This window comes from Drosophila tropicalis, unplaced genomic scaffold (genome assembly GCF_018151085.1).
Source record: "Drosophila tropicalis isolate 14030-0801.00 unplaced genomic scaffold, ASM1815108v1 contig_593, whole genome shotgun sequence".
Lineage (NCBI taxonomy): Eukaryota > Metazoa > Arthropoda > Insecta > Diptera > Drosophilidae > Drosophila > Drosophila tropicalis.
The window spans coordinates 9,309,212-9,323,217 of NW_027173070.1; the positions used below are offsets into that span (position 1 = coordinate 9,309,212).

The 14,006-nt window shown below is 35.3% G+C and overlaps 1 protein-coding gene across 2 annotated transcripts; it reads right to left on the bottom strand.

Annotated features, from left to right (window-relative positions):
- Positions 1 to 476: 476 nt before the first annotated feature.
- Positions 477 to 8,311, bottom strand: LOC137577417 (putative inorganic phosphate cotransporter). 2 transcript variants are annotated; one of them, XM_068290881.1, is made up of 4 exons: positions 7,837 to 8,311; positions 2,146 to 2,282; positions 998 to 2,083; positions 477 to 924 (listed from the first exon to the last, which is right to left on the bottom strand). In XM_068290881.1, the coding sequence occupies exons 1-4, from the start codon at positions 7,937 to 7,939 to the stop codon at positions 754 to 756; spliced, it is 1,497 nt and encodes a 498-aa protein (XP_068146982.1). In that variant the 5' UTR covers positions 7,940 to 8,311; the 3' UTR covers positions 477 to 753. The 2 variants fall into 2 exon arrangements, with proteins under 2 accessions (XP_068146982.1, XP_068146983.1); XM_068290882.1 differs by lacking the exon at positions 7,837 to 8,311 and adding an exon at positions 3,875 to 4,030.
- Between the last annotated feature and the right edge of the window lie 5,695 nt (positions 8,312 to 14,006).

Sequence of the window (14,006 nt, forward strand, 5' to 3'; positions counted from 1 at the left end):
ACATCAATTCACGAACGCATCATGAAGGACAAAAAGAAAAAGAGGATAAAGGTTAGACCAGTTCATGAAGCAGTAAAAAAGAAAGAAAACACATCGTCCAAAAATCATTTGGGTTATTGCAATCAAAATGTTACGTTTTGATTTCCATTTCTGGCCTGGACATCCGTCCAATTCTGGTTTGTCGCTCAGTAATATTAGCAAATTTTTAAAAAACACATTTTGTCAGTATGAGGACTTATCGAAATTGCAAAAACACTTCAAAGAATTCCTAGTTGGAAACTTGAAATAAGTAAGGAATTAGAGACACGTCAACTTGACGAATCCTTATTCGACATTACTATAAGAGCTCTTTGCCATTACACTATGATTTGTGTAACTTCCACATGAATGAGCAATAATTCTCCATTTGATTGATGTATCCATCAGCTTCAAGTGCACAATCACACATGAAATTTTCCCATAGAAAAACATTGCGGTTTTTGATTTCTACATCTTATTTACATTTTGTTAACTTTTATACACATATGCAACAAGGCCTTAAAGCTAAATTCTAAATTAAACTTATATACACAATGTGGAATACAATTTACACAAAAAAAAACTTATACACAGAGGAAGAAGCTTTTAAGGAAAGGGAAATTACAACTGAGTTTTGGTTGGACAAAAGTGAACTAGTTGACTAGTGCGGTTTTCTCTCTCTCTCTCTCTCTCTCTCTCAGTCGCTCTCTCTGACAATAAGTCATTAAATTCAGTTTAGTTTTGCGACTCCACCTGGGGGGAAGAGTTGCGACGAGCTTCTTTAGATGCTGGTGGGTCATTCCAGGGTTGAATGTTGGCCTTGCCGAAGATGACAAAGAGTCCATTGCCCACCAGATAGATGGCGGCAGCAATGAAGAAGACAACACGCCATTGCGTGGCATCGTGCTGCAATGTCAAATAAAGAGATATTTGTTAGAAACGTTAAATAGATGCTCAGATCTGGGAGCTTTCAACTTACCTCATCTGTAACAATGAAGCCAACCAAAAGTGGGGCAATAATACTCATTATATTGGCCACACAATTTGTGATGCCCATCAGAACTCCGGCGAAATTGGGCGACAAATCAATATGATTCATTTGGTAACCCAAATAGGTGGAACCATTCATGCCCACGGTGAAACAGAGAAGGACCACGGCTGTCGTGCTCTCATCGGTATCGACATAGGCCAGACCGATCAGGGTAACCATGGGTATCCACAAACCAATCGAGTTGAACAGTTTTCGGCTTGTAACGGTGGAGATGCAATTGCGTTTGTTCAGCTGATCCGAAATGGTCGAGAAGACGAAGGACATGCAGAACATGCAGAAATATGGCAGAGCTGAGAGTAGAGCATTCGATTTGATATCCTTGCCAAGAATATTCTTCATGTAGCTAGGAATTTCCGTGAGTAGTGTCCAGAAGCCCCAATTGTGAGCACTGTGAGCCACAATCAGGACAAGGAAGGCAGGTGAGCTGAATATCGCCAGCCATGGGGTAGACAAATGCACCTTGGGTTGATCCGCAGCAGCAGACGATTCCTCCGCGAGACCCAACTCAATCAGTTTCAATTCCTCTTGGGAGATTTGCTTGCATTGCGCAGGTGAACTGGCACCCCAGAAATAGTAGGCCACAGCCCAGACGCATCCAATTCCTCCAGAGACATAGAATATGCTTGGCCATCCGCCAGCTGAGGCAGCCAATACACCACTGGTAGCCATCATAACGATGGTACCAAACTGATTGCCCACATATACATATGTGCCCAAGGTGGCACGTTCTCTGGGTACGGCCCAACCCGATAGAATAGTGTGAACCGATGGGAATACAAAGCCCTGGCACAAGCCCTCAACCACACGCAGGGCACAAACCAATTGCCAGCCACCGAGATCCGCGAACAGAGGTGTCAGGATGTTTAGAACCGAACAAATGGAGAGTCCAGTCAATAGAGTGACTTTGCCACCAAATTTTCGTGCCAGCTGACCTGCTGGTACTTGCGTGATGACATAGCCCCAAAAGAAACTACTCAGCAGCAGGGATTTCGTCTTCTCTGACCAATCGTATTCCTGCAAGGAACCAATAGAATTCAATGTCCTTTGTTAATTTCTAATTTAACCTTAATACTTACAGGATAATTGGGATTAACGCTGGCAGCATCTGTCATGGCCACCACGGCCACAGAGAGATTGACACGCGAGGCATAGGCCACAGTTAAACCACAGAAAAGCAGGAAAGCTTGAAAATGACGCACACCCAGGCCGGAATCTGTAACCAAGAAAAGTTATGCCATTAGTTAGTTTAGGTAATCTTTAACATTTATTATGTATGCAGGTAATACATATATTAATTGATCTTCGATTTGACTCTCTGTCTATTTCCAGCTCATCTAATCGGTTATAGTCTTAGGACGATTAGCTATCAGTAACTATTTCCCCCACCTTCATGTAGGTCAGCTGTAGGTCGTAAGCGTGTAGAACTTTTTTGCGTAGTGCCATAACGAATAACCAGCCCCTTTTAACTGGAATTGCGGGCCATAAATCGCACAAGACTCTCATTCTCGGCAGACGGCGTCACTTGGCCACCTCTTAACCACTTCTGTATTATATATCAGTAGCGTTTTTTTAATTTAAATTTATCATCCCTTATCTGCGACGACAAAAACGACGACAGATTCTCGCAGATAATCATCTATTTGCTTTGGTATTTACATTTGGACTACTTTGGCTAATGGGTTGAATTGGGAATACAAAAAAAATTCCATTATGAAAGTCTCATCTCACACGTTTTTTATCTCTGGCGCCAAAAAAAGAAAATGGACCCCAAGCCAAATGTACTCTCTGATGTCATAATCAACTCGCACTGAAAGTTTAGTTGCATTTTGTTGACTTAGTGTCAAGTGCTTCTACAGATAAGCAAATCTACGTAATTACATATGTAATTTTGCTTTGGTTCAAACTGCTTCCGACTGCAATAATTGTAAGGCGGTTTCATTAGTTAAGGATTAAAATTTTTCACACATCGGGAAAGTTCACTAGTTTTAGGAGTGATGAGCGAAAAAATCGAAAAAAGGGGGCTCGTCTTATATGAATGGAATATAATGATGATCTAGTCTTATCTCCTTTCATTTGATAAGCAAAGGCAAATGGCCCAAGTCTACTTCTGTGATGGGTAAGTAAAGCTATATCTGGACTGCAATTAACTACGAAATCAACTTAAGTCATAATCAGAGCTTACAACTTTATATTGTCTATGCAAATAGTTATGAATTGTGAAATTATTTTTATCAACTTAAATTGTCCATATAATGACAACAGCCGAAATGTTTTAAAAAATGAAAGTCATAGACAATTGGCTATGAATAGACTCTATAAAAAGAGAGTTAAAGTCGTTAGAAATTAATCTATTTGCTTAGAAATTTTATAGATTATAATGTTGATTTGGAAATAATAAAAGAAAACATTTTTGTGGTTTCTTTGCTTAAGATGAATTAATTGGAATGCTTAAGTTTTGAATAATTTTACATCATTTTAGAGGTTTTCTGAAAATTTTCCATTATTTAATACACATTAAAGATTTTTGAGTGAAATGTTCCTTTAGAAATAACTACACAATTTTTGTGAAGAATGATTTCAAATGCTTTAATTTTATATATTTTTGCATAATTTAAGAGATTTTCAAAAAATTTTAACATATTTTCTGACATTTTTGAATGATTCTCCATATTTTTTTTAGAAGATTTCTCATAATTTTATATTATTTGGTATAATTTTGTTTGTAAGAAAAATATTATTTTAAAAACACTTAATTTAGGATAAATGAATTTGAATTCTTCTTTAGAATTGCATGCCATAACCCACCTTCATCTTCAAAACGTCGATTTTTCACCACATTATTCACCATATTTAAGCCAAAAAATAAAAGGTTTTGCTTAGTTCGAAATCAAATACTGAGATTCTTCTTAGATGGTTGCACAACTGTTCTGTTCTGTTGGGAGCCTATGCACTAACTGATGGATATTTGATAGAGCGTTTCCATCTTAAAGGTGAACGAAAATCTCAATTACACCATCTAGATGCTACACATTTTTGCCTCTATCGCTCTGTCTCGTGCCAGCCGAGTAAGTTGGTAATATAAAACAATCAGCGGCGGCAGCAGCAAACGCCAACAGCATCATTTAGATGGGGGAACTCGACACAGTTCTCAAATAAAGTTCATTTCTAGATGCGGACCTGATTAAAAGGGGGCCTGGGGCTGAGGTTGGGGGCTGGTTTTATTTTTGTCTAGTTTGTTATCAAGTGCAAGGCATCATATGATCGGTGCATGCCTTGATGAACAAAACTTTGATCTGTATTTGTTGTCGCATATTAATCTTGATAATTTATTGCTATTATTTAAAAATTATTTCATAGAAATTTATTTATTAGCCGTTAGCTTTGAACTTGAATTTGAATATGAATCTTGAATGTCAACGTTTATTTCTCTTGCCTGGCAATGCCATAGCGAAAGCTTTTACCCCTCCAAAAGAAGAAAAAGCTTTGACTACGGTACGCCTGCGCTATAAAGAACTTTGAGCTATCAACCATAAAATGCATAAACAATTAGCAAGCAATTAGAGTTCATGTTTTACCTTTTTCTTGTTTTGTGCAATTAAAATTGCAATTGCAATTGCATTTTGTGGCAATTTAGAACACGAATTAGGCTAATTCCCACACTATGAGGGAATGATGAATGAAAGTGGCCCAAAAGCTAGATAACGGACCAATAAGTTTGGAGGTTCCCAGACACAACTCTTGAACGTCATTTGGTGGCTGAAAGTATTTAGAACGACTTTGAAATGCCCCGACGCGACGTGGTCACACACTTCAAAGATATAGAAGATAGGCAAGCTGTCAATAGGGTTATCATTGCTTAATGGTCTAAAACACAACGCCCATGAATGCTCCGTAACTCTCTTGAAGTGGCTAAAATCAATGTGTGTCACAGCAATCAAGTCGAAACACCACCAAAGCGTGTCTATGGCGCTTATCATGCGTTTTGGCCATGTTTTCAAAACAGTTTTTGGTTTTTTTTACTTTTTTGGCGATGTGTACGGCCATCGCGAAACCTTTAGATATCATCCACAAAAAAAAAAAAAAACGAAAACCCGTAGAGCAAGTTTTTATGATTTGTGATTTGTGTGTGATCTGCGTTGGGGCATAGAGAAACTTGATGGCCTGGACTACGGCTGGATGTCAACCATTAGAAAATGCGTCAAACAGGCGCCTCATACAATGCGCCCGCCTACCTTGCAAAATTTGAATATTGTTTGAATATTTTGTTATTGTTGTTGTTATTGTATGGAATTCCAGGCGTAATTTATGTTCATTCTGACGGAAGATTTTGTAATACAAATAAGTTTCATATAAATATATAAATAAATGAAATGTTAATGAAATTTTGCGGTTTTTGTCAGTTCGTTTTAAGAACGAATTCATAATGCATGGAACAGGTGCAATTTGGTGAGAGGAAGACGGATGGGGGGAGGGGCCCTTGTAATGACTTTCCTTTTGATGCAATATTTTAGTCAAAACAGGAACATAATCGGCAACTTGTAAACGAACTATGTGAGATTTATGTTTTAGCCATATATGAAACTATATTTCCCCTCACATTAAACTCTCCCCCAAAACCCCTTCATCCAAAGCTCTAATTGTTTAAAAGAACGTATCGATAGCTAGAATCTCAATTTAGTGTGTGTGTGTGTGTGTGTTTATATTGCTCATTAGTCGTCGGTACTAAACTGGATTTTATTTGAAAGAGACAGAGAGAGAGAGAGAGAGAGTGCGTCGTTTGTCGGTACGATATAGACTGCCTGTCGGTATCTACGTATTTTGTTAGCATGCGATCCCCCCTCTCTCTCTCTCTAATGGCCAGACAAAACACAAACAAACTCTGTGTTTGCCAGAAATTTGCATACGAACTAAACTTTGACGATGAATTTCAATTTATATATCAATTTATGGCCAACAGCAGCAGCAGCAAGTGCAACTGCAACCACAAGTGCCACTAGCTTCCTGTCTGTCTGTCTGAGCCAAGCTGAATGAGGCGCCATAGACGACCTGCCAAGTTCAGGTCCAGGTCAGTTTCTCAGTCTCACATCTAGCATTGCTTAACTAATAATTAAAATAAATAAACTAATTCAAAACAAAATGAAAATCTTAACACAAAAAAAAAAAAACCTTTAATTGGAACGTGTGTGGCACACGCTCAAGTGACAAAAACACACTCACACAGACACACACATAACTAATTTTGTTTAAGCCAAATAAGAGAATGTCTATGTGTGAGTGTTGTTTTTGTTTTTATTTTTGAGTAATTACTTTCACAATTCATTTAAAAAACAAATCTGGTTATGGCCAGCCAAATGTTTGTTGAGTTGGCCAGCTCGGAAAGTTTGAGAGTAGCCAAATTGAAATACTAAATTTTAAAGTTAAACGATCTTAAAAAACAAATGTTTATTGGCTTATTGGCTCTCTCATTTGATCAATTGCTAAGAGAGAGAGAGAGAGAGAGAGAGAGGTAGAGAGTCTCTCAAAGATTTAGACTGATCTGAATTAGGTAAGGTTCATTTATTTAAGCTTTTACTTAAAACTGTCGCATGAAGTCTTTGTACGGCTAATTGAAGTTGCTATCAGTTGTTTAGAACAAAGAAAAACTAATTTATTTATATAAGAAAATTAACATTTGTAACAACAAAATCTCTTTAAAGAATTTTGAATAAAACTGATAAAAGCCGATTTCACTTTTAGACATAAGAGTGAAGATGGCTTAGAAGTTTCTTTTTTAATGCATATTAATAGCATTATCTATGGAGTTAATTATTTATACTAAAGTCTAAAGGGTATATCAAATTGTAGTTTAAATAAACCATAATGACTTAGATATTGAAACACATTTGTTGTTTTTGTTTAGGCCAAAGTACGGCTGATCAGTCAGCCGAATATGTTGGCTAGTCATTTCCTTGATCACAGATTATCAAATAAATGTTTAAAAAAATGATTCACTATTTTGGAAATATGAAAATAATTTATTGTTCTTAATTGTTGGTTGAAATTAACAAAAAGAAATGAAATAAATGCCCAAAATATCCTAGAGCCGAAAGTCCTGGCAGCTAACAATTTAATTTGTTAACTATTGTTCTCTATTATTAATTCAATTAATAATAAATATTTACTAAAAGGAATGATTAACTATTCAATAGACTATCATTAAGTCAAACAGATCTTACTTTTGGGCAACTTTAAGTGTTAAATTTAAAACTTGAAAACCGCAAAATGATGTCAATTAAGCAAATAAATCTCTTTCGCTTTTGTTAAGTAAGAATCAATATTGTTCTTAAAGTATTTGAACTAAAAGTGTTTGCCTAGTTTAAACAAAACGAAAGGCATAATGTTTATGGCTACGATAAGTTTAATCACGATTAAACGATGAAGGAGCCTTGTGCCCGATAAGGTTTAATAGGACATATTTAAAGGTTAAATTAGAGCATGACTAAACTAAAAATGCAACTTTTTTTTTTTGTGGTTTATAGTCTCAGCTATTAATATATCAGATCAGTATGTGTGTGTGTGTGTGTGTGTGTTGTTTAAGTGGTTCTTAACTTGTGTAATGAAATTTCCATTGATGGTTCACCTATATGAAGTGCATCCGTTGGGTTTACACAAGTGCGTTACGTTTACCCACTCCTGGGTTATCTCATGCCCACTTAACTATCTATATACTATCTAATAGTACATATATTGATAGATGTTATCAAAATTTAATATTATTCAATACTTACATGTGCCTTCGGTCTCCGCTGCCGCCTCATCACCCTTTTTGGGGTCCGAATTGTTTTTCATGTCCATTTTGCCACTATTACCGCCACAGCAAATGATCCTCATTATGACGATGTTAAATGATTTATTTACTTATGTATATATAATTATTATTATGGGCACTTGCTATATATATATATTAGTTGTTGCACTATTTGGTTTTTGTTTTTGTTTTGTTTCGTTTCGCTCGTGTTTGTCGTTTTTACGAGCTTTGATTCTTAATTTGGCGTGGAACTTCTTACTTTTGCCCAGCAATTGGAATTTGAGGTAGAGAATTGTTCGGAGGAATTGCTAGCATGTTAACAAACAAATTGTTGTATTTTGTTTCTTTTCTTTTTTCCTACTCTGTTTTTTCTAACTATTATTTTATTTTAGGTTTTTTGCCGCTCCAAACGCCCGCTTTGCTAGCAATTCCAGAACCGACTGAACGCTGAGCCGACGCTGGGGATTCCATTTATATGATTTTTGTTTTGGTTTTGAGTATTCTCATTGTGTGTGGTGCCTGGTGGCGCTTTCTGCGCTCGCGCACTTGAACACGCTCCTCAGCGAGCGTTTTGCCAGTTTTGTCGGTGATCAGCAGCAGCAGCAACAGCAACAGCAACAACAACAATGACTCCACTCCACTTGAAATTGAGTCGGAATTGAGCGAAGGTACGCGAGCGCCGAACACTTGTGAGGCCCGTGGACAGTCCGTGTGGGCTGGTGGGTAGATGGGTAGTCAATATCCGTGTATACATTTTTAAATCTTATCAGAATCTTCTTTAGATTATTGAACCACGAGCTTGTCAGTTGGCTCCCCAGGGCCGCAATAGCACCACAAAGCATAGAACTCTATGTACTTCAAGTGCCTGCGTACATTGACAAAAAGTGTATCATTAGGTGTTCGATGCTGCTATGGACATAAACTGACATAATGATAGCAGAATACTACATACATATGTACATATATATCATCCTCACAACGCACTCGAAATGGGCCAATGGAAAATTTTTTAGTAAACCATTTTTATTTATGGCTTTTTTGCTTTTCGTTTTTTGTTAATGAAATCTTGGGAACTCCACCTCAGAGATTGGACAGACAGCTTGTGTTTTTGTCTGCCTTATTGTACCATGCACTCGATGGAGTTTAATGGTATATAGAAGTCATATATCCCTCTTTTTTGATTTTTTTCAACACCTAAATCATAGAGATCTTAAAAGTTACAGCTATTAAACTTGGTATATAGACTTCTATAGTGCACACACAGATTAAGTTAAATTGAAATATTTCACACGTTGCATATCACGTCCGTTATTTGGCAAAATGTGATTTTTAACTACAATTTTTAGGCTATTGTTAAAAAATTAGAAACCCTAATAATTATCATTGAAATCTATCAGACCTCTAAGTTTCATTAAAATTAGATAAAATATAGGCAAGATATACGCTTAAATGTATTGCCGAGGAGGGCCAAAAGTAGTCAAATAGCCACTGGCAGATGGCCCTTGTTATAAGGCATGTGAGAAGAGTTGTTTAACTTGATGCATGGTATACCAAAGTCGTTGCAACGACTCATTTACTTTATTTTTTGTGACGTCTTGTATTGTTATTTGAGAGGGGTATCCCCCGACTCTAAGCTAATGGTAGCTGCAAACTGGTTAATAAATCCAATCACTTAAAAGCCTCGTGCGATCATTGTGTGTGAGTGTGAGAGTGCATGTGTGTGTATAAGTGTTTGTAACTTCTTTTTTTCTTTCCCATATTTGACATACCTGAACGTAAACTTTTGACATTCATGTCGCTACTCTTTCACTTTCACTTTCTTCTGAATTTAGCCAAGTACTTAGAACTATACTAAAGATTAAGCTTTCCCCTCTAAACTAACTAACTAACTCTTTCTCTCTCTCTCTGTGTGTGTGGCTGATTAGAAATTCTTAGCCAGGCATAAATATGTATATACATAGTTCATGCCTGGCTGCTTCAATGGAATTTATACGAGAGCAATAGTGATTATTATTATTATTATTTATTTTGTCTATTCAGCAGTCAGTTACTACTGGATTTATTTGTTTTTATACGTTACAATTCAAAAATTTCAATTTCTAAAATCAATAAATCATAACATTCGAAATCTGTTTCCCCAAGCACTTAGCACTTTATTGCTTTTTGGCGTTGAAGCGTTCTAATTCACCAGAAAACGAAAGAGATAGTTAACAGTAACTTAAAATGATATAGCTAGAGTCTTTCAATCAGATCTGCCATATTTAATATAAGAAAAGGTCGTGTAAGCACTTAGATAAGTCACAGAAAGACAAGTGCAATTCGTTTAGGTTCTATTCGTTTGACGTACTTTCCGTGGTGCGGCAATCATGTCTTAGCCACTTTGACATCGTTTTTCCATTCGATGACAACCGAAAGAGAGATAGTAGCCAAATCAATAAAAAAAAAGGTAATGAATTATCGTTAAAGTCCACGCTAAATGTTTTGGGCAATTCACAGACCCCTTTTTGAGTCTTAATGGACATGTTGCTTCTAGTTAATCTCATTGTCATGACTTATTTGTGATCTTGTTCTCAGGCATTAGGTATTAAAATGATAATCACGAATTAAATCACATATGATAACTATATAGAACGATCAAATATGTACGACTTCCAAAAAAAACGACACAAATATATGAGAAATAAAAACAAATAAATAGCAAGTGGAAATATTTTGATGACTAGCACTTAGTTAATAAACTTACAAGTGAATTAACTAATTACGAATTAATTACACAAATTCAAATTTATGCTTAGACTAAACTTAACAATTTCTTCTGGGAATTCCCGTGAATTTTTTTTTACTTATCAGATATAATGCCATTTAGAAATGGCTTCAGCTTTGAAATGCTATTAGTTAGGGTCGTATTCCATTAGGATAATCAAACAAATTGCCAAAAATTTTGTATACATTAAAATTTATAGCTTAAAGATTCATTAAATTTGAATATGTGTTTAAAATATATATATAAAACTTATAACTTACTTCGAAATGAAGCAACTATGATTAATCCTTTGACATACAATTTCGAACCTCGCTAATAAATAATATTTGAAATAATAAGAATAAAATGATTTATAAAAAATAATTAAATATTAAGGATTGATGGTGTTTGGTTCTCTAAAAATAGTGAAGAAAATTGTCTATCGAAATAAGTTATTTAACGGTTTATTTGAAAATTTACTTATTGACTAGCTTTAATGTCGTATACTTCATTTTTTAACACCCTTGTAAAGGATATCATAAAACAGATAATGAAATTCAAAATTATAAAATGGCTCTTACTACAAAGCTTTATGCTCTTAAACATAGCCAATGTTTGGTTCTTCCATCCAATCAACAAACGAAACCTTAAAAACCTTATTTCTAAGTGACTAAACAAAGATTTTATTTCAATCATCAAGTAAAATTGGTTTTAACACTTAACAAAACCATTCTTAAATTAGAGTCTTAAATACACTTATCTTATATAAATTAAATAAACATTTGGTACTAAGAGCATTGTTTCCATTCAGTTCAGACTAGAGATGTTAACTTGCAATAGTAATTAGCTATTATGCATTAATATATGTCACTTTGTAGGACGATAAAGTAGTTAGGAATATCTGCCTTTAATAGTTTTACATACACTACATTACATTAGCCGTTCTTTTATTCAAAGTAAATAAGCTGATGAATAATTTGCATGTCATTCTACAACACAATTGGTCAAAAGACCTTTAGTTAAGTTAAGCATTTGCGTCAATATTGAAATGACATAAACAATTCGTTTATAATCTATGCTAACACCCAAAAGTGTGAAAAATCAATCATTGTAGCAATTTAATAGATCGACTATTAGTGAATGATGTATGTATTTAGAAAGCTGTTAACTTTTAACTAGATGATTCATTGTATGTACTTATTAATAGTTAAGTTAGACAAAGTATGTTGTCTTAATGTTTTTGTCAAGATGTTTGTGTAATCAGAAGTCAATTCGATTGGGATTGGATCTCGAGTGGATCTCTCTGATGGGAATCGAACGGTGCAAAAGGCCGTGCAACGGGCATCTTGAATGATGCGGCAAATGTTTTGAACTTGAACTAGTGAACCAAAACTCTAATTAAATTTAGTTTAGACATAGATGTATGTGGGATTTTTATTTTCAGTTGCAGTTGCAGTTATTGTTACAGTTTTTGTTGCTATTATTGTTATTGTTTTTCACTTGTCATGTTAGAGCAGTGAAAAACGGGCGTTGAATTGGTTCAAATATAATTACTAAGCCAAACGCAATTACATAGAGCGAGAGAGAGAGAGAGAGTGAGAGAGAGAGCTGACAATTAGAATGCTTGACATATTTTCTATACAAACTATAGGAAACTGCATTGGTTACATAGTAACTAACTAACTAGTAATTGCATAATGCAATCGCCCCCGATCTCTCCTTCTCTCCCTGGGTCGGCTCTTCTCTATGTATTTTTCCTGTCACACAGACATGAATCGTGACGATTTTGAATTTTGGAAACGTGCCTGAACTTGGTCAAGTTTGTATTTAGTAGTTCCTGTGTAGCGAATCGGTTTTGGCCAAAGCTATTGAATTGGTCAAACATAACGTATGTAAATTCAAGTTCAAGTATTTTGTCGTTCAATGGAAAATTAAACAAAAAAATTGGCAAGCATTCGAGTATTAAAAGTAATCTATGAGCGGACTGTTGCGCATGTTAATTGCCGTCTGATATAGATAGACGATTTTTTGATGGCGATTAACGCACAAAACAACTCACTAAACACACAAGCACTAAACACTCACTTCATGACGATACGATGGAGAGCCGCAAAGCGCCGGCATTGATTGGTCCCCACCCACCTGTCCTCTGGCCTCATCTGCCCTTCCTCATCCTCTGCCATATACAGCCTGACTCTAGGTAAAAGCAAAAAAAGGTAAAACTTAATTATTCCAACCAGGTTTTGTTTCAATACAAATACAGATAAATAGGTATATAGTTTATTTTGGTTTTTTGGTTTTGCGGTCTTTCAACCAAACTCATCATTTATGCATTTTACATTCGATATGCAGATGATTCTCTGACGCGGGGATTTCTATATATGTACTTATAATCAGGTAAGTAGTATAATTTTATTTGATTGCAATTGTTCTTAATTGTTAAGAGCAATCTTGTGATTTCCCTGACTCTTCAAACAGAGCATAAAATTATTAAGTATGTGTGAAAAACCTTTACAATACGGTCAATTCGTCATTTGGATCAATTTTCTAGATGAGCCAAGTGTCATTTGCGTCAATTGATGGCTAATATTTCTGGACAATCCCAAATAATATTGCACTTTGATTCAAAATAAGAACACATAACGTTTGCACTTGAAGAGGGCCTCCAAAAAATCCGCCGGTCATAGACAAGTACGTAGCTCTTGTAAATTGATAAACACATGGCTCTACTTCAGTATTTAAAAAATTGGTTAATCTTATCTTATGGCCACAAAGCAAAGCATGAAATAAATAACTACATATTAATTGCAAATCCATTAATGAACAATTTGGCTACCGAAAAGTCATAAAACAATTGACTATATCAGTTCCAACGTATCGTGACATACTCAAAAAAAAAAAGAGCCAAAACACCCAAAACAAAAATATAACTAAACATGCTGTCAAAACATTAGAAAACTGGGAAAGCCTTAGAGAACGAAACGAAACAATGTGATAAGGTTTTTTTTTTTGGCTTGGGTTGTCCAATAAATTTAACTCAAAACTACGATTAACATACCTTTACGCTCAGGTAGACGAGAAGTATGCGACAACTGAGCAAAAAATATAATTTAATTTGTAGCAATTTTCAGCAGTTGTATGCTAAAAATAAAGATTTGCTCGACACAGCGGCCAGTGACTTTTTAACTGACAAAAAAAAAACCATTTTAATTCAATGATTTCATATTACTTAATAAATGAAAAAATTCCATTCAATGATCAAAGTCTGTTTCAAATATGCCGCCAATCGATAACAAATTTCGATAAACACGTCTCTTTATCGATTATTTGCAGTGAACTATCCACTAGCCGTGATAGGTTTTGGTAGACGAGCTATCGACATTCGTTATAGTTTTCTCATCTCTAGC

What these genes read in the sequence shown, in the direction of transcription:
- LOC137577417 (XM_068290881.1), bottom strand. Translation starts at nt 7,939, where the DNA reads ATGAGGATCATTTGCTGTGGCGGTAATAGTGGCAAAATGGACATGAAA. An exon ending in AGCGGAGACCGAAGGCACAT is followed by an intron (nt 2,283 to 7,836) that starts GTAAGTATTGAA and finishes TCTTGGTTACAG; the next exon opens with ATTCCGGCCTGGGTGTGCGT. An exon ending in GCGTTAATCCCAATTATCCT is followed by an intron (nt 2,084 to 2,145) that starts GTAAGTATTAAG and finishes GGTTCCTTGCAG; the next exon opens with GAATACGATTGGTCAGAGAA.